The sequence below is a fragment of the Bubalus bubalis genome, chromosome 17 (assembly GCF_019923935.1).
Source record: "Bubalus bubalis isolate 160015118507 breed Murrah chromosome 17, NDDB_SH_1, whole genome shotgun sequence".
In the NCBI taxonomy this organism is placed as follows: Eukaryota; Metazoa; Chordata; class Mammalia; order Artiodactyla; family Bovidae; genus Bubalus; species Bubalus bubalis.
The window spans coordinates 16,566,714-16,586,672 of NC_059173.1; the positions used below are offsets into that span (position 1 = coordinate 16,566,714).

The following is a 19,959-nucleotide window of genomic DNA, read 5'->3' on the forward strand; positions in this document are numbered from 1 at the left end:
GTGGTTCCCCCTCTGGGAGTTTATAGCCTGTAGAGAGAATAGATCAGGATACCCAAACTGGCAGGCAGCTCCAGTCTGGTGCGGGTGTGTAGGTGGGGACAGTTGGTTGGTGACCTTTCCCCTAGTTTCCCAGGATTTCAAATATTCCATTATGTGATCAAAACATACCCACCCCTTCCATAACCCCATCATGAATTTCAAGTTTTTCTTTTTTGTCTTTAGAAAAACGATCCATTTAATCACCTAGAAAAGTATTAGGGGTATTAGACTTCACCTGTAGGCATTGAAGTTGAAGAGCAGGTTTTGACCTTGTTTGGAAAAGTGAGGTTGCCAAGTCTCTAGCCATCATGGAAGGTTTTAGTTTCCTGCATTTGGAGAAACTCTCTGGCAGGGCTTTAGGGAGCAGGCAGTTTGAGGAGCTCCATCTACTCTTTTGGGGACAGAGTGCCCTTATCCAGATTTGAGGGTCTTCTCTCCCCTAAAACTGATGCTGCAGGCAAAGGGTGATTGGGCAGAGTTCTCCAGTTTGTTCCTGTCCTCAGATTCCTTTGCCCACCAGCAACAGTAAGGGTCATTTACGGAGTACTTCCCCTGCATCAAACACTGGCCCCATATGTCCAGCCCTTCTCCGCAGCCCCACGGTTACTACCTAGTCTGAGCCACCATCATCTGCCACCCAGATCCTGGCAGTAGCCTCCTAACTGGTCCCTCCACTTCCTGCCCTGCCTTCCAGAGGCTATTCTCAACACAGCAGCCAGAGGAATTGTTAAAACCTAAGTCAGATGAAATGATTTCCCTATGTGAGATTCTGCAACAGGTCACAGTCTCACTCGGATTAAAAACCAAAATCCTTATGATGCCACGAGGGTCACATGATCCAACACATGAGCCTGTTCTGCCCCCACCTCCCACTGCTGCCCCCTCTACTCACTGTATTCCTGGACACTGGCTTCCTTTCTATTCCCCAACACACCAGACACATTCCTGCCTCAGGGCCTTTGCACTTGCTGCTCTTTTACCATTACACACTTCTCCAAAATACACACATGGTTCACTTGTCGCATGTGGTACTATGGTTCAGAATAAAAATGATAATATGTGTGTGTGTGTGTTTACACATATAGGGAGCAGGCAGTTTGAGGAGCTCTATCTACTCTTTTGGGGTCAGAGTGGCCTTATCCAGATTTGAATCTTCTCTCTCCTCTGAATTCAAGTGATGAAATCAACAAAGGTGTCTTTTGTTATGTTAATGAGGCAACTTTTGAACCCCACCTACCAATGGGAGCTGGTTGCTGGGAGAGCCAGTCTTGTAATTAGAGGGTTAAAAACTTTCAGTCCCACCCATCAACCTCCGGGGAGAGAGGAGGTGGAGGTTGAATCAATCCCCAACAGCCAGTGAGTCCTGAAGTCATTCCCATGTAATGAGGCCTCCAGAAAAACCCCAAAAGGATGGGGTTGAGAGCTTCCAGACTAGAGAACACACAGAGGTGCTGGGAGGGTGAGGGCACAGATGCTCCTCGCCCTGAGTGTCTCTTCTGCTTGGCAGTTCCTGAGTTGCATCCTTTAATGCCTGTCATTGTTGGCCGACTCTCACCCGGGAGAAGGCCAGCTCCGCAAGGGCAGGGAGTGTGGTCTGATGGTCTGTCTGCTTTTCTGCTCTATTCCCGGTGCCTAGAACAGTGCCTGCCATACCCTAGGTGTGCAGTGAATGTTTGTTGAATGAATAAGTGAATGTATGAGTGAATACAAGAAGTGTGACCGGTTTATCTTCCACAGATGAATGAGGCCTGGCATCCAGGGGTTAAACTTTAACAGGGGTTTAAGTCATCATGAGCCCAGGTGTATAACGTGCCTGGCATACAGTAGGCACTCAGTTCACAGCAGTATTATTGTTGCTGCTGTTGTTGCTCTCAGACTTCTCAGCTCAAAACCTCTCTCCTCCATCTCTGATCCTCCCACATTTCTGGCCCCGTATTCCCAGCCTCCCCATAGTTCTGCAGCGTTGGTTCCCACCAGGTCTCCTCTCCTCCGTTATCCTTCCCTATCCACCCCTTGATTGTTCTCTCTTCCTGCTCCTCAGGGGAGCAGTCAAATCCAGCAGCGTCTGGGACCGCATTCTGTCTCTCCACAGAGTCTGTCTCACTTCCTGGAAAAGCCAATCATCATGAACCACTTCCTCCCTGGACCAAACACCAAAAGCAACCTTGACAACACGTACCAGTTCTGGCTGCCGACAGACCTTTTCAGATGGGACAAGCTTCCAATCAATTCTCATTTCTTCCAGGTGAGAGAGAGAAGCAGTTGGGTGACCCAAGGGGCCCTGTGAACCTCCCACCAGAAATTACTTCAGCTTCTACTTTTCTGCTCAGCTGGGCTGCCAGTTTCTCTGCAAACTCAGTTATTTCTCCAAATGATTCACAGAAACAAACTCTCCCCAAAGGCAGAGGCAGGTCTACTCCTGTGAGCTGGCATCCAGTGCCAGAGTGACATTCACTAAATTAAAAACAAGAAAGAAATGATGGGAATAATAATAATAATAAATTTTTATAAGCACTAACTGGGTGCCAGGCCCTAGACAGATATGATAGCTTATTGAACCATTTCCATAACTCTTTGTGATAGATACATCTCTACATTATAGAGGAGGAAAATTAGGCACAGAAAGGTTAAGTAACTTGCCTAAGATCACACAGCTGAAGAGTGGCTAAGCCAGGCTTTCAACTCAGGTCATCTGGCTCCAATTGCTGAATAGATACCATCTGGCCAGACACAGCTGGGTGTTGTGTGTGTGTGTGAACCGATCAGTCGTGTCTGACTTTTTGCAACCCCACGGACTGTGGTCCGCCAGGCTCCTCTGTCCATGTGATTCTCCAGGCAAGAATACTGGAGTGGGCTGCCATTTACAAACAAACAAACAGAAACACAGAGCGTGCCTTAAACCAGCAGAAGGGGCAGGAAAGCATTAAACGTACAAATCAGAGTCTAGCTACAGGTTGCAACAGTACCAGGAAGGGAATAGAACACGACAGTCCCTTTGGCTTTCCCTTGGAATAAATGCTGAGTTTGGGCTTTCACTGGGGCTGACTGGCACCTTTCAGACCCTATTAGCCAAATGGTTATTGTTTCCTGGGTACCCACTCTGTGCCAGGGGCTCCCTCTAGTCATTACTAAGAAGGAAGTATTTTCATCCCCTCTGACAGATGGGACCCAGAGACTCAAGGAGGCCAAGGGACTCGGTCAACAGACTTGCTTGAGGTCTTCTGATAGTGATGGGCAGAGCTGGGATTGACCACAGTGAGTCCATTCTTTCTTCCATATTAAAGGTCTGATTTCTAATCCTCCACGCTATTGACGTTGTGGGTTGGATAACTGTTTGCTGTGGGCTGTCCTGTGCTTTCTGGGATGTCGGGCAGCATCCCTGGCCTCCACCCACTAGATGCTGGTAGTGCCCACTCTTGCCCCAGTCCTGACAACCAAAAATGTCTCCAGACATTGCACCATGTGCCCTTTGGGAAATAGAGACTCTTTCCTATTTAAAAACCCTTTATAGTAGCAGTAACCCCAGGAGCTCCCCCAAGCTTCTTCACGGCACAGTATTTTAACAGCGATTGTTATTCGGGCCAAGAGGATGCCAGTTGGCCTGGGATTCACTTCTCAACACCCAGGTCCTCCCAACTCTAGCTCTGCAGGGTGTGGCTAATAACACCAGACCCCCCTCAACTCAGAATGTCCTCAGACTTGGGGACTGCTTTTCTGTTTGTCCATTTCAATCAAGACAAGCACCAGTGTTGGCAGAGCAGATGTTTCCTGTTGGTGCTTTCTGTGTCCTGAGCAGGCGGTCCTGTTAAAACCTTTCAGTGAAGGCTTTTATTCCTGGATATGAGTGATTCAGGGAGGGGGTGGGCAGGGAAGGGGGCTCTGATGTCAAATCCTGGCAGGAGAGGCTTTCTCATCCTAACATCTTCCACGTGCCCTCAAACAAGACAAAGATGTGTCCTTGTTTCGGGCACCTGGTGAAAAGTGTGGCATATGAGAGTTACACATGGAAAGACCTTCAACACTTTACTAGTTGAGTGACTATGAGATGATGGAAAACAGATATATTGGTCTCTGGCCCCCTGGGTTCCTGGCTCCTAAAACCCTCATAATGTTCTAAGTGATGGGAACACTAGGTGCATTTTCTGTTCTAATGAGGCAATTTTAGGTTGCCACTGGTAACCCAAAAGACCAAGTTGTAATTAGAAGCTTGAAATTTTAAGGCCCTGCCACCTTCTCCAGAGAGAGGAGAGGGGCTGGAAATGTGGTTAATGATTGATCATGCTTACATGATGAAGCTCCACAAAGTCCCAACAGTATGGAATCTGGGGGAGTTTCCAGGTTGGTGAGCACATCCACACACAGTGGAGTGATGCACTCAGCTCCATGGAGACAGATGCTCCCTCGGTCAGGGCCCTCCCGGACCTCGTCAACCCATGTATCTCTTCATCTCTCCGTTATTTTCTATCCTTTATCATATCCTTTATTTTAATATAATTGTTTGGCTGCACCAGGTTTTAGTTGTGGCATCCATTCAGTTCAGTCGCTCAGTCGTGTCCGACTCTTTGTGACCCCATGAACCACAGCACGCCAGGTCTCCCTGTCTATCACCAACTCCTGGAGTTTACCCAAACCCATGTCCATCGAGTCAGTGATGCCATCCAACCATCTCATCCTCTGTCATCCCCTTCTCCTCCTGCCCTCAATCTTTCCCAGCATCAGGGTCTTTCCAAATGAGTCAGCTCTTCACATCAGGTGGCCAAAGTACTGGAGTTTCAGCTTCAACATCAGTCCTTCCAATGAACACCCAGGACTGGTCTCCTTTAGGATGGACTGGTTGGATCTCCTTGCAGTTCAAGGGACTCTCAGGAGTCTTTTCCAACACCACAGTTCAAAAGCATCAATTCTTTGGCGCTCAGCCTTCTTCACAGTCCAGCTCTCACATCCATACATGACTACTGGAAAACCCATAGCCTTGACTAGACAGACCTTTGTTGGCAAAGTAATGTCTCTGCTTTTTAATGTGCTGTCTAGGTTGGTCATAACTTTCCTTCCAAGGAGTAAGTGTCTTTTAATTTCATGGCTGCAATCACCATCTGCAGTGATTTTGGAGCCCAGAAAAATAAAGTCAGCCACTGTTTCCTCATCTATTTGCCATGAAGTGATGAGACCAGATACCATGATCTTAGTTTTCTGAATATTGAGCTTTAAGCCAACTTTTTCACTCTTCTCTTTCACTTTCATCTGTGGCATGCTGGGTCTTAATTTTGGCATGTTAACTCTTAGTTGTGGTATGTGGGATCTAGTTCCTTCACCAGGGATTGCACCCAGGCCTCCTGCATTGGGAGGGCAAAGTCTTAACCACTGGACCACCAAGGAAGTCCCTATCATATCCTTTAATAAGCTGGTAAATGTGTTTCTCTGAGTTCTAGGAGCTGCCTCTAACAAATCAGGGTCATGGGAACCTTTGATTAGCAGCTATGTCTGACAGAGGTTGTGGGTAACCTGAGGACTTACTACTGGGGTAGGAGCAGTGGGTGGGACTGAGCCCTTAACCCATGGGATCGACTCTACTCCAGGTAGATGGTGTTAGAATTGAGACAAATTGTAGTACATCCAGTGGATGTCCTGGAGAATTGCTTGCTGGGAAAAACCCACGCACTTTTGGTGACTAGAAGTGTCGGAAGTGAAGTGTACTGTGTGAGTAATGAAGGATACATCCAGGAGGGAAAGGCTGAGTTGTTCTAATACAGTGACTTTGGAGAAACAGCTGTTAGCTCTTGGAGTCACAGTGCCTTTCTTTGTAAATTAGAAATACTAATATACCTCCTCTGATATTAATAATACAGGGAGCTAAGTGCATTGTAGGTTAGTTTCAGGCTCTGTTGTAGAAACCTGGGGACTTACTTCAATTCATATATAAATGAATTGAAATCCTAGAAAAACCCATGTGATTGGGAAGGTGATAGAGTGATTTGATTTGTGACATGAAGAACTGACTTGCTGACTTTAAACTGAAGTTAACTTGACTTACAAAGGTGTGGGACCAGAAAAAAAAAAAAAAACCAGAACTTGCTTCTGTCCAGCTACTTCCTATGATAACACTGAAGGGAATTCCTATTTATCAGGACAATGCCAAGTTCCGTCTCAGTGCCTTTATTATCTGGAGTTTGGGCTCTGTGTTTTGATTGGGCATGGACAGGAAGTTCCTGGCTCAGCTTAATTGTCATGAGTTTTCTTTCTTTTTCTTTTTATTTTTTTGCCAAGAACAGAGCTAGTAGATATGTATGAATGGTAGGAAAATTCTTCAGGTTTCTAGACAAGCTGTTGATGCTATAAAGTTTGAAATAACAACAACAAAAAAGCCGTGAATTTATGTCGGGTCCCGTGTGTCAGAATGTGTGTGTCATATGAGTGTGACTTGTAACCTCTCCAGTCCATGGTACGATGAACACTGTAAGTTGTTTCTGGAAACCACTCACTCTTTCCCACCAGGAGCACTCACTCACATTTCCCTGTGGGTAACTCCACCCCCACCATCCTTTGCTCTGTTGTTTTTGGTGGAATGGATCCCACCCTCTGTTCTAGAATGGGCTCTGGTTGGCTCAAACCAGTAAATGCCTATATCCATCATCCATTGTGACTGGTTGAGAGGCGGGCACCTGACCCAGTTCACACCAGGAAGATACTAGGAGAGGTTTTTCTGATATTTCTGGGACAGACAGATGTTCTGAAGTCCTCCATGAGGCCTGCCACAGGAATTCATCTGCTCCCATTCTGGGCTTTGTGATTTGAAGATGTGAGAATAGAAAGCCACTATGAGTCAACCTGAGGATGAAGCCAACAAAGCAGCAGAAAGAGTCATATGGAAACAAAGCCAGAGCCTTAACAATAGCATGGACCCCTCGATCCAATCATGCCTCAATCAGAATATTTCAGGGCAATTCAGTTATGTGAGACAATAATCTTACCATCTCCTGCCCCCTGCAATTTTCTTTTTTCCTCAAGCTAGTGTAGGTTGGGTGTTCTGTTGCTTGCAACCATAATATTCCCAACTGCTGCTGCTGCTGCTGCTGCTAAGTCGCTTCAGTCGTGTCCGACTCTGTGCGACCCCATAGACGGCAGCCCACCAGGCTCCCCTGTCCCTGGGATTCTCCAGGCAAGAACACTGGAATGGGTTGCCATTTCCTTCTCCAATGCATGAAAGTGAAAAGTGAAAATGAAGTCTCTCAGTCGTGTCCGACTCTTAGCGACCCCATGGACTGCAGCCTACCAGGCTCCTCCATCCATGGGATTTTCTAGGCAAGAGTACTGGAGTGAGGTGCCATCACCTTCTCCGAATATTCCCAACTAGTACACTCTATTTTCTCTGCCCTCCTTCTCAGATTTCTAGAATGAAACAAGGTTAAAAATAAAAATAAAAAAGTAAGTGAAAATTATATGTAAAGTGTAAAGCACCATTCCAAATAGATGTGGTGGAAATCAGAACAATTTTTCTTTTTGGCTGTGCTTCATGTCTTGTGGGATCTTAGTTCCCTGATCAGGGATTGAACCTGGGCCCTTGGCTGTGAAAGCAGGGACTCCTAACCATGAAGAAATTCCCCAGAAAAACTATTATCACTGTCTCAAGGACGTCCTAGCTCAGAATAATTCAGTTTTCATCAACTTTAGAATACTTCTTTCCATTCCTCTGAAATACATTAGTTTCATTACATTGAAATTATTAGATCATGCACTGATAATGGTGCTTAATGGGTTGATAGTATTATTCTCCTGTAAATAGATATGTATATAATTAATAAGTATGTTAAGATTCCTTGTATTCACAGGTACAAATTACACCCCAGCCCTCATCAGTGTGAGTCCAATTTGAGTAATCTGAGTGAAAATAGACAGTCCTTAAGAAGATGTGTAGGAGGGCTCAGCATCTTCACTGGCTTCCAGTTGGTAACCCTTGTTTGGAGAAAATAGAAGGCTATGTTCCAGTTCTGCCATTGAACCTCTCTGTGACCATGGACATGTCACTTAACTTCTCTGGTCTCAGCTTCCCCATATATAAAGTGAGGTGGTTAGACTTACCAGAGATGCTTAATTTTTGGTGAACACCTGTGAGAAGCTGCTGACAACTGTGTGTCTTCTCCAGACAAGTGCATTTCTATATTTTATATATGGAATTGTTTACTGTTTATAGCAAAAGGCCCGTCAGTTCAGTTTAGTCACTCAGTCGTGTCTGACTCTTTGTGACTTCATGGATTGCAACACACCAGGCTTCCCTATCCTCTACCAACTCCTGGAGCTTGCTCAAACTCATGTCCATCAAGTCGGTGATGCCGTCCAACCATCTCATCCTCTGTCATCCCCTTCTCCTCCTGCCTTCAATCTTTCCCAGCATCAGGGTCTTTTTCAATGAGTCAGTTCTTTGCGTCAGGTGGCCAAAGTATTGGAGTTTCAGCTTCAGCATCAGTCCTTTCAGTGAATATTCAGGACTGATTTCCTTTAGGATTGACTGGTTGGATCTCCTTGCAGTCCAAGGGACTCTCAAGAGTCTTCTCCAACACCACAGTTCAAAAGCATCAATTCTTTGGCGCTCAGCTTTCTTTATAGTCCAGCTCTCACATCCATACATGGATATTGGAAAAACCATGGAAAACTACTTCATTTGCTTTTCCTTTTTCACCAAGCAAAATAAACCTTAAAAATCCAGATTAAATGACCTCCGAGGGCCTCTTAAACTCTGTATTTTAAGTGTCCATGATTCCATGATTTCTCAGAAGTATCAGGACCATTTTGAGTTTTATAAAGATTACTTAATTTAAACATGGAAATTCTTTGAGCATGGGTATCAGTGGGGAGAGGTTAAAAGTGGGGAGTCAATGAAGAAGCTATTGTAGTCATACTGGTAAGAGATGACATGGTTCAAAAGAGAATAATAAAAGGGGATGGATTGGAGCCAGGATTGCTGGGAGACAGGGCTTGGTATAAGATTAGATGTAGGGAAGGAATTCCAGGATTCTGGCTGTCACTTAAAATAAGGCATAGCTGTGAATAACAGAAAATCCAAAACTACGGTGACTTATACAAGAAAGAAGACTATTTCTCAGGTGAGAGACGTCTGGAGATAGGCAGTCCAGGGCTATTTGGAAGCTCTTCAATACTTAGAAAACCTGGTTCTTTCTGTCTGTTCTACCATCCTGTCATATGTGTTCTAACCTCAGAGTTCAAAATGGCTGCAGGCATTCCATCCATCACACTTGCATTTCAGAGTATAAGAAGGAGAACAAGTGGAAGTACAAAATGGAGCCCCCTTAAAGAAATTTCCTGGTAACAAAACTTTCACTTTATATCTCTTCAGCTGGAACTCAGTCATGTAGCCACAGCTAGCTGTGGTGAGGCTGGGAAATGTAGTAATATAGTGATTTCCTATGAAGATTGCCCAAGATTCTACTACTAAGAAAGGCGAATGACTATTCAGAGGCAACTAGAAGTTTCTGCCATAGGTTCCATTTATAAAGAGACAAAAGAAGGCGAATGGATGGAGGAGGAGAATCAGATTTAGGGTCGATGGTAATGAATTCACTTTGGGACATGCTGGCTCTGGGTGCCTGGGGGAACAACTATGAGAATTGTCTAACAGGTATTTGAATATACAGCTGGGAAAACTCAAGGAAAAGGCTTGGGCCAGAGCTAAAGATTTGAGAGACACTACATTAAGAGGGACATGTGGAATAAATCATCTCGAATCATCCTTACCATCTTTGAAATCGTTTAAAATCTCCTCACAGCTTTCAAAGATGAAAATTCTTAATGTCATCTACATTTGGAGAAGGAAATGGCACCCCACTCCAGTGTTCTTGCCTGATGAATCCCAGGGATGGGGGAGCCTGGTGGGCTGCCGTCTATGGGGTCGCACAGAGTCAGACACGACTGAAGTGACTTAGCAGCAGCAGCAGCAGCAGCAACACTGATTTTCATATTCTGCACTGACCACCGGTTTCCTCTAATACCACTTCCCCCTCTACTTTGTCAGCCTAGGACATGCACGCCTTTCTTCAAGGGCCTTGTGGGTGCTGGTCAGTCTCACCTGTGCACCTCCACCTCAGGCTCTGACTCTACTATATTACTTCTGTTGACCTTTATAAGCCTTGTAATTTGGGGAGATTGGAATACTTACCCCATTTTACAGATGAATATAACATTGGTTTAAAGGATGAAGGAATATTTCTGGAAAGAAAAAAGTGTTAGTCGCTTAATTATGTCTGATTTTTTGTGACCCCATGAACTGTAGCCTGCCAGCTCCTCTGTCCATGGAATTTTCCAGGCAAGAATACTGGAGTGAGTAGTAATTCGCTTATGTCTAAGGTCACACAACTAGTAAGTGGCAGAATCAGAAATCAGAGCCAAAATCTTACAAGCAGCTGGTACCCTGTTCTCTCCACTAAGCGCACCAGACAGCTACTTTTGGGTGGCTCTCAAGTCTTTTTAACAAGAAAGCACAGACAGAGAGATGGGGGCAGGCGTGGGAGAGCCCCAGACACTCAGAGCGCTGACTCTAGTGGAAGGCTTATTAAATCAGTCTGGACAAAAGCCTGCCCCATCACTCCTCTCCCACCTTTTCTTCCTACTTCCCAGAGGAACTTGATTAATCCATTAGGTTTAACCTCTCTTTAACTTCCTGATTAGTTACATTTATAAACTCCATTTGTTTTTGCTTTCTCATCAAGCCAAACCAACACCCCCAGAAAAAAAAAAATAGGGCAATTTTCGGTGCCACTGATTTACTGCAATTTCTGAAAATCAGACCGAACTGAGGAGAGACACGATTGGAATTTCAATTTCTCCCACTCCCATTGCAGGCATCTTTGCTGAGTGGAAGAGAAGTGTAACAGAGAAAAAAGCTCAATAATGGCAGGATCCCAGATTTGACCAAGGTGGCAAAATATCCAGCCTGTTGATAAAACAGATTAATAAATTCTGTAATTTCCATCTTCTGGTTGAGTAATAAAACCACAAAGTAAAAATAACAACAAAACCCAAGAGATTATATGTTTTATGGGCAAAGTAAAATACTTAGAATTATGATATTGGTTCCTTCCTTCCATTCCCTGCCTCCCAATCCCCACAGTCTCTGGTTCAAACAGCAGCTGGAGGGGATGTTTTAAATTAAATTACTTTTTAAATTTTGACAAAAAAGACGTGTACATAGTTAAAAGCCAAATTTTATTATAAAAGTTTTAACAAAATTTCAGCAGTCCCCTCTACTTCCTCATAAAACATCACTCCCCACTTCTGCTCCATCAAAGGAAATACATTCACTTTTGGGGGATGTCTTTTCTGGTATTTATCTCCATATTTTAAGTAATGTACTAATACCATTATCATTTTAATAATTTTATTTATTTTGGGGGTCTCCATTGCTGAGCAGACTTTCTCTCTAGTTGCAGTGCTCATGCTTCTCGTTGCAGTGGGTTCTCTGGTTGCAGAGCATGGGCCCTGGGGTATGTGGGCCTCAGTAGTTGTGGCTCATGGGCTCAGTAGCTGCAGCTCCCAGGCTTTAGAGCACTGGCTTGGGATTTGTGGTGCATGGGCTTCGTTACTCTGCAGCATGTGGTATCTTCCTAGATCAGGGATTGAACCTGTGTCTCCTGCACTGGCAGGTGGATTTTTTTTAACCACTGCACCACTAGGGAAGCCCTAATGCTGTTATTTATTGGGTTGTCAATTGTAAGCATTATCTATTATTTCTATTGCGGAAGATAATTGGTTCTCTTAATGACCCCGCCCCCAGTTTTTCTTTCTTTCTGCCCCCCATATATTTCATAAAATATCTTCCATACAATATCACAATTTTTGTTTAAACTAGTATTTAGTGTTATCATTAGTAGAACTAGATGCCAGTAACACTCTCCTTCTAGCTGTGCCAACAAAAATACTCCAGACATTGCCACATGTGCCCTGGAAACAAAGTCATCCTTGATCAAGAATCTTAGGGTTCCTCTGCATGGCTCCAAAATTTCCCCATAGACTTGGAATGTAGAGCATTCCTTTGCCACTGAAATTGGGGTAACCGAAGGTCACTTTTTTTTAAGACCAAGATATTTTCCCAAGGAAAAAAGTCCCCAAGCAGAGATACATTCATTCCCAGGACTGTGCCAAGCAGTACAATGGAGAAAACAATATCACATATTCCATGCCTTTAATGATATCATGGAGGTCTGTGGGACAGTCAGGGTGGAAGGGAGCAGGAAGACAAGATGGAAACCAGGAATTCCAACCCTGGGTGTGCCCAAGAGCTACCGTGGAAGGAACGTATTATCTGGATGTGATCTGCAAACAGCATTTATTTTAGGATTAATTCTTTCTGTCTGGAGCTACCTAACAAAGTCAGGGGTGGGACACAGGGTTGCTATGTTTTAAGAGAGAGTCTCTCCTGTTGGGTGCAATGGGTAGCACTTGGCATGTGAATGGTGGCTACACTGGAGGAAACCAAGCGGAAAGACAGAAGGTGCAGAGCTTTGCCTCTTTCTCTGCAGCCTCCGTGGCCCCAGACAACAGCCTCTCCAGAGTCTGCCGCTCATCTCAGCCGTTGTGGGCTCCTAGGAGCTCAGCAGAGGCATAGACCTTCCACTGATTAGCCTCAGAGGTGGTGGGGCAGCCCCCAGAGGCTGGAAGCAGAGGAAAGCAGGGAGTGGGGAGGTGGATGGGTCTAATTTTGCAGGAGCTGTTTTCTGTTTACATAAAAATATCTTGAGTAATCAGCAGTGATGAGCAAGTAGAGGAAAGAGCCTGCCTGAGAGTCTGAGGATGTTATGATCAGTTAAATATCATCTTTCAAAGCATTTACAGAGGGGAATTTTAAGGTGGAACTGACTTTAATTTGACAAGACTTGAAGTGCTTTTCCTTGAGGCCCCAAAATACATACATATCTGCCTAGCTCGTCACTAGCTTCACTAAGGGTATGTGTTCTGAAAGTGTTAGTACCTCTATGTTTTTAGAATGAGTTTAAACAAATAAACAAAAAAAAAAACTTGTTTAAGTGATGAGGGTGCCAGGTGTTTTGCAAATATTATTTCTAACCTCATGGAAACCCCATAAAGATGGGCAACATCAACTCTACTTCATAGGTAAGGAAACTGAGGCTTTAAGAGGTAAAGCAATCTCTCTAATACATGGACATCACCAGATGGTCAACACCGAAATCAGATTGATTATATTCTTTGCAGCCAAAGATGGAGAAGCTCTATACAGTCAGCAAAAACAAGACCAGGAGCTGACTGTGGCTCAGACAATGAACTCCTTATTGCCAAATTCAGACTTAAAGTGAAGAAAGTAGGGAAAACCACTAGACCATTCAGGTATGACCTAAATCAAATCCCTTATGATTATACAGTGGAAGTGAGAAATAGATTTAAGGGGCTAGATCTGATAGATAGAGTGCCTGATGAACTATGGAATGAGGTTCGTGACATTGTACAGGAGACAGGGATCAAGACCATTCCCATAGAAAAAAAATGCAAAAAAGCAAAATGGCTGTCTGGGGAGGCCTTACAAATAGCTGTGAAAAGAAGAGAAGCAAAAAGCAAAGGAGAAAAGGAAAGATATAAACATCTGAATGCAGAGTTCCAAAGAATAGCAAGAAGAGATAAGAAAGCCTTCTTCAGCGATCAATGCAAAGAAATAGAGAAAAACAACAGAATGGGAAAGACTAGGGATCTCTTCAAGAAAATCAGAGATACCAAGGGAACATTTCATGCAAAGATGAGCTCGATAAAGGACAGAAATTGTATGGACCTAACAGAAGCAGAAGATATTAAGAAGAGATGGCAAGAATACACAGAAGAACTGTACAAAAAAGATCTTCATGACCCAGATAATCACGATGGTGTGATCACTGACCTAGAGCCAGACATCCTGGAATGTGAAGTCAAGTGGGCCTTAGAAAGCATCACTACGAACAAAGCTAGTGGAGGTGATGGAATTCCAGTTGAGCTATTCCAAATCCTGAAAGATGATGCTGTGTAAGTGCTGCACTCAATATGCCAGAAAATTTGGAAAACTCAGCATTGCCACAGGACTGGAAAAGGTCAGTTTTCATTCCAATCCCAAAGAAAGGCAATGCCAAAGAATGCTCAAACTACTGCACAATTGTACTCATCTCACATGCTAGTAAAGTAATGCTCAAAATTCTCCAAGCCAGGCTTCAGCAGTACGTGAACCATGAACTTCCAGATGTTCAAGCTGGTTTTAGAAAAGGCAGGGGAACCAGAGATCAAATTGCCAACATCCGCTGGATCATGGAAAAAGCAAGAGAGTTCCACAAAAACATCTATTTCTGTTTTATTGACTATGCCAAAGCCTTTGACTGTGTGGATCACAATAAACTGTGGAAAATTCTTCAAGAGATGGGAATACCAGAACACCTGATCTGCCTCTTGAGAAATTTGTATGCAGGTCAGGAAGCAACAGTTAGAATTGGACATGGAACAACAGACTGGTTCCAAATAGGAAAAGGAGTTCGTCAAGGCTGTATATTGTCACCCTGCTTATTTAACTTCTATGCAGAGTACATCATGAGGAACATTGGACTGGAAGAAACACAAGCTGGAATCAAGATTGCCGGGAGAAATATCAATAACCTCAGATATGCAGATGATACCACCCTTATGGCAGAAAGTGAAGAGGAACTAAAAAGCCTCTTGATGAAAGTGAAAGTAGAGAGTGAAAAAGTTGGCTTAAAGCTCAACATTCAGAAAACGAAGATCATGGCATCCGGTCCCACCACCTTCATGGGAAATAGATGGGAAACAGTGGAAACAGTGTCAGACTTTATTTTTCTGGGCTCCAAAATCACTACAGATGGTGACTGCAGCCATGAAATTAAAAGACGCTTACTCCTTGGAAGGAAAGTTATGACCAACCTAGATAGCATATTCAAAAGCAGAGACATTACTTTGCCAACAAAGGTTCATCTAGTCAAGGCTATGGTTTTTCCTGTGGTCATGTATGGATGTGAGAGTTGGACTGTGAAGAAGGCTGAACGCTGAAGAATTGATGCTTTTGAACTGTGGTGTTGGAGAAGACTGTTGAGAGTCCCTCGGACTGCAAGGAGATCCAACCAGTCCATTCTGAAGGAGATCAGCCCTGGGATTTCTTTGGAAGGAATGATGCTAAAGCTGAAACTCCAGTACTTTGGCCGCCTCATGCGAAGAGTTGACTCATTGGAAAAGTCTCTGATGCTGGGAGGGATTGGGGGCAGGAGGAGAAGGGGACGACAGAGGATGAGATGGCTGGATGGCATCACTGACTCGATAGACGTGAGTCTGGGTGAACTCCAGGAGTTGGTGATGGACAGGGAGGCCTGGCGTGCTGCAATTCATGGGGTCACAAAGAGTCGGACACAACTGAGCGACTGATCTGATCTGATCTGAATCTCTCTAAGATGACCCAGCTAGATGGGGATATAGGGTCTGTCTTCACAGTTATGCAGAGTTGGTATGACTCTTGTGTTTTGTTTCCAAAGTCAAAGGCAGGATTTGGGTGGGAGCAACAAATTCACCGCTTCCCCCAAAGGATGGAAGCTGGGCTTGATAGAAAGATGTTAAGGTCCCAACCAGACTTTTCCTCCACCTTTACTCCAAAGCAAGGCTGAGCACAGTGATCACCAGGCCCTTCCAAAACTTCTGCAACTGCAGCAGGTTTGGCCATGACCTTGTGGCTAAGGAGAAGCAGATATTCTGAGCAACAGACCCTGGGTGGAGAGCATGTGTATTTTGGAGCCACTTTCAAAATGAGTGACCTTGAGAAGTTACTCAACCTCTCTGAGCTTCAGTTTTCACCTAAGTGATTTGGAGGGGGACATTAAATGGACAATGCAGGATTCAATATGATGGTGTGTTAATATGAATGCTCGGCACAGAGGGTATGCTTATCAAAGTTAGACACCTTCCTGTCCCTTCTCTGTCACCCGTCTCGGGTGAACCCCAGGCTTGGGGTCCCTATCTCTTTTATGCAGTAATACCTGTCCCATGAGGCTGTGCTGTGTTCAGAATCGGTTCAGGTGTGTGAGCTGAGCACAGACACACACACAGCTCATCATAAAAGCACAATAATAAGAATTATTATCATATGTCAGCACCTATGAGAAAAATCATTCAAATTATTATTGATTGAAAATATGCTCCTATCATCCAAAGATAACCTCTATTAACTTTTTCACATATATCCTTACAGATAGAGTAAAAGAGAGAAACCAGACTGCATACAACCTATTTTTCTGCTTTGTCCACTTTACTTCTATACTAGAAATCTCTTTTTGTGTCCACAAACATCCATTGGCTCCTTTACTTGGAAAAACAATGTAAAATTCCTGTGCATTGACAAACCCAAACCCTTGATAGATATTTAAATTTATGTTCCTTTTGCTCCTTTAAAGAAACCAGCCATAAACACCACTGTAACTAAGCCACCACACACATTCTTACTTTTATTCATCCAACAGTTTTAAAGCCCAGAATACAAGCATGCCACAATTAATTTATATATTTATTTGAACCAATATCCTGCTGTTATATGTTTAGATATAACATTTTGACTCCTACAGATGATATTGATATGAATGTCTGGATATCCCATCCTCATATCTTATCTATTTCCTTGGGATAACTTCTAAAGAAGGGGGATGAATGGGGGGAAGAAGGAATTTTTTAAAAAAATATTTATTTGGCTGCGTCGGGTCTTGGTTGTGGCACCCGGAACTTTCATTGCATCACGTGGGATCTTTCGCTGCGGCCTGTGGGCTCTCCGGTTGTGGCACATGGGCTTAACTGCTCCGTGGCATGTGGAAACTTAGGTCCCCAACCAGGGACTGAGCCAGAGTCCTCTGCATTGCAAGGTGGATTCCTAACCACTGGAAGACCAGGCAAGTCCTGTAATTTATATTTTTCAGGCTTTTGTCACACTCAGAAAAATTGTCCCTGGACAGATTTATAGGGTTTTTTTCAACCATCATCTTCCTCAGTCACTTGCATTCATTGAACAAACCCTGACTCAGGAGTCCTGCCCTCTCCCTTCTTGGCACAGTGGCGCCGTGTTGCAGCTGGGCCCTAGCTAGAAATGCAGTGGCCATTCAGCTTTCGGCTATGTGGCCTTGAAGAAATTGCTTCACTTTCCTGGGTTCCCATTCCACCACCTCACCAACATCCAAGCCTACTGCAATGATCACATGGGAAGCGATATTTGAAAGAGCTTTGAGGCCTGAGCAAACAGATGGGACTTATTGCCAACACAAAGGGTATTTCTCATGCAGCATTCTCATTATATTGTTTTTGCACAGAACTTTGTTTACCAGGAGACTCCTTATTAGGTTTTCTTAACTCTCCCCTGCTGTGGTTACCAGGACACGGATCGCATATAATTTCTTACAGAGAAAACAGGCCTAGAGAGACCCTGTGCTTTTCTCTAGACCATATCAACCTCAGGCCTGCCACCCCACCCTTCATCAGTCTGCTCTCTGAGCTGTCTTGCCTTTTCCTAGATTAGCAGCATAAAAATAGCTATTTACCCCCAAAAGATGCACTTGTATGCAGACTGAATCTGATGGTTCTAGCAATTTAAAATGTAAAGGCAATTTACCATTTAGTGTTTAGTAGCTGGATAAAACTCAGTGACCCTTTCTTTCTCGTACCAGAAGATTTGGAATTCTCTCTGAGTGTTGGAGTCTGAGGAGAAGACTGCAGGTTTCTTGAGCTGCTTGTTTCTGTATTCACCAAGGCATTGTCTACTTCAAAAAAAAAAAAAAAAAAAGCACAATCTGAAAGTTGAGAATTATGTTTTATTCAGTGGGATTTTCTGAGGACTTAAGCCCAGGAGATAGCCTCTCACATGGCTCAGAGGGACTGCTACAAAGAGACAAAGAGGGATCCAGGATATATAGGAATTTTTGCAATGAAATCTAGGCAGTTGGAGCATCAAAAATTACTGTTAATTAAAGAAAACCAGACATCTCAAGTTAATGGATCTAGTGCTTTTCTGTAGATGGGAAGATGCAGGAGTCTGGGCTCACTGAAATTATTTCTTTGATATGCACCTTAGCTCTCTAAGGCAGTATCCTGGGTTTTTTTTTTCTTTTTCCCATCCTGGATTGCTTCGGCATGCACAATTTGAGTGGTGGCAGTGGCTGCTGGCTTAATGGTCGCCAACATCCTTTGTTTATTGACATGGAGGTGACATTCTTCATCCCCAGCATCTAGTGGCTCCAGATCCCCATGTACTGTGACAAGGAATAAGCTCTAGTCTCAAAGCTTAAAACCTGAATGGCTTTGCTACTTAATAGCTGATCAACTTATCGGTTGCCTACTAGGTGTCAGACACTGCACTAGGGGCTGTGCAGCCTTGGTCAAGTTAGTTCACCTCCCTGAACCTTTGTTTCCTCCACTAGAAATCATCATTCCTACCCAATAGGAGAATAAAAAGAAAATATCCAGAGAAAATCTTGGTCACATAGTGGAGTTTCAATGACAATCTGAATCTGAGCAAGACTCACAGAATGACCTTTCAAATGACAGAGTAACATCTCTTTGTGCAAACATGTAATTGTGCATGGTATGTGGAGGCACCTATGAGAAACACCCCAAAACCTTTGACAAAGGGGCAGTATCATCGTCCTCCTAGACTACCACTTCAGTGCATGTGGATAATGTGGCCTTGGTAACTCATGGCACACACTCCTGGGTCCACTTCCCTTGCCCCTGGCAGACATTGCCAATCAAGCACATTGATCTTTGCTGAAATCCTCCTCAAGAAGGAGTTCCAGCCAGCTACAACCAAGAGAACAGGGTTGACTAGTGTGGTGAAACATAGCCAACCTCAGATTAAATTGATCAGAGCACAAGTATTTTAAGTAATCTTCCATGGAGGATTTTCTTCTTGCAGTTGCTAGAACACAATGCCCCTTTAAAGATGATGTTGGAGAAGTGCCATTTCCTCTGTACTGAAGATGTCAAAGCAAGCTTTTCAAGAGGGTTCAGACCTTGTAAAGGGGCCATAGAATAGCTGCTTACAAATGCCGGGGAATGCCAGAAACTCCTTAAGCCAGGAACCACCCACACTTAGCCTGGGTTTTAGTCCCAGCTCAGTCAAAGTGGTCCTTGTTCTCCCTCACACCCCTCCTCCAGAGACTGTGTCCAGTGCAAAGAGAAGCTAGCCTTTCTACTAGATGTTTGACCTTGGACAGGATGCTGAACTTCACTGCCCCTCAGTTTCTTCGACTATAAAATGGGACACCAAACAGTGTCCACTTTACAGACTTGATGAAAACGTTAAGTGAGATGGTCCAGGCAGAACCCTGGTGCACAGGATGCGCTCAGCAAGCTTAACTTATTATGAGCTCTATTACTAAGCACTTACCAAGTGCTAGGCATCATTGAGCATTATCTTAATCATGTCTTAAAAACAATCGTATGAGGCAGGTTCGTGTTGTTCAATTTTTTTGAAACTAATTGTTGCGGATTGATTTGTACCAGCATATGGTGTTTGTTGATATAAAGCATTTAATGATGAGTTTGTTTAGTTCTGTGCCCACACTTTCTTTCCTGGGAGTCCTAGCCCAGCACTGCGAGAGCATTACAGCGGGGGATATGACATCCTGTATTTTATGTGGCTTTAAACAAGTGGGACAGCAGTGTTGGGATGCAGTGAGGATTTGAGCCCAGGCTGTTTCGGTGCTGGGGCGCCTTCATTTGGGTGCCTGTGATGCTCCTACGTGTTCATCTTCTCTGCTTTATGTCCTTGTCACAACAGCAACGCTGAATGTGAATTTCCTGATGTAAGCCCTTCCCACCGGTTACTAGCTATAGGAACTTGGGTCAGTTGTCCAGCTCCCATTTCTTTGTCTTTTTTTTTTTTAATATTTATTTATTTGGCTGCGT

The 19,959-nt window shown here is 44.0% G+C and overlaps 1 protein-coding gene across 5 annotated transcripts in view; it reads left to right on the plus strand.

Moving 5' to 3' along the window:
- CCDC60 (coiled-coil domain containing 60) overlaps nt 1-19,959 on the plus strand; it is a 281,662-nt gene that overhangs the window by 55,549 nt on the left and 206,154 nt on the right. For all 5 annotated transcript variants that reach the window (XM_044930161.2, XM_044930162.2, XM_044930163.2 and 2 more), the window contains one exon: nt 2,132-2,284. In XM_044930161.2, the coding sequence (XP_044786096.1) occupies nt 2,165-2,284 (120 nt within the window). In that variant the 5' untranslated portion in view covers nt 2,132-2,164. The remainder of the gene's footprint in view (nt 1-2,131; nt 2,285-19,959) is intronic.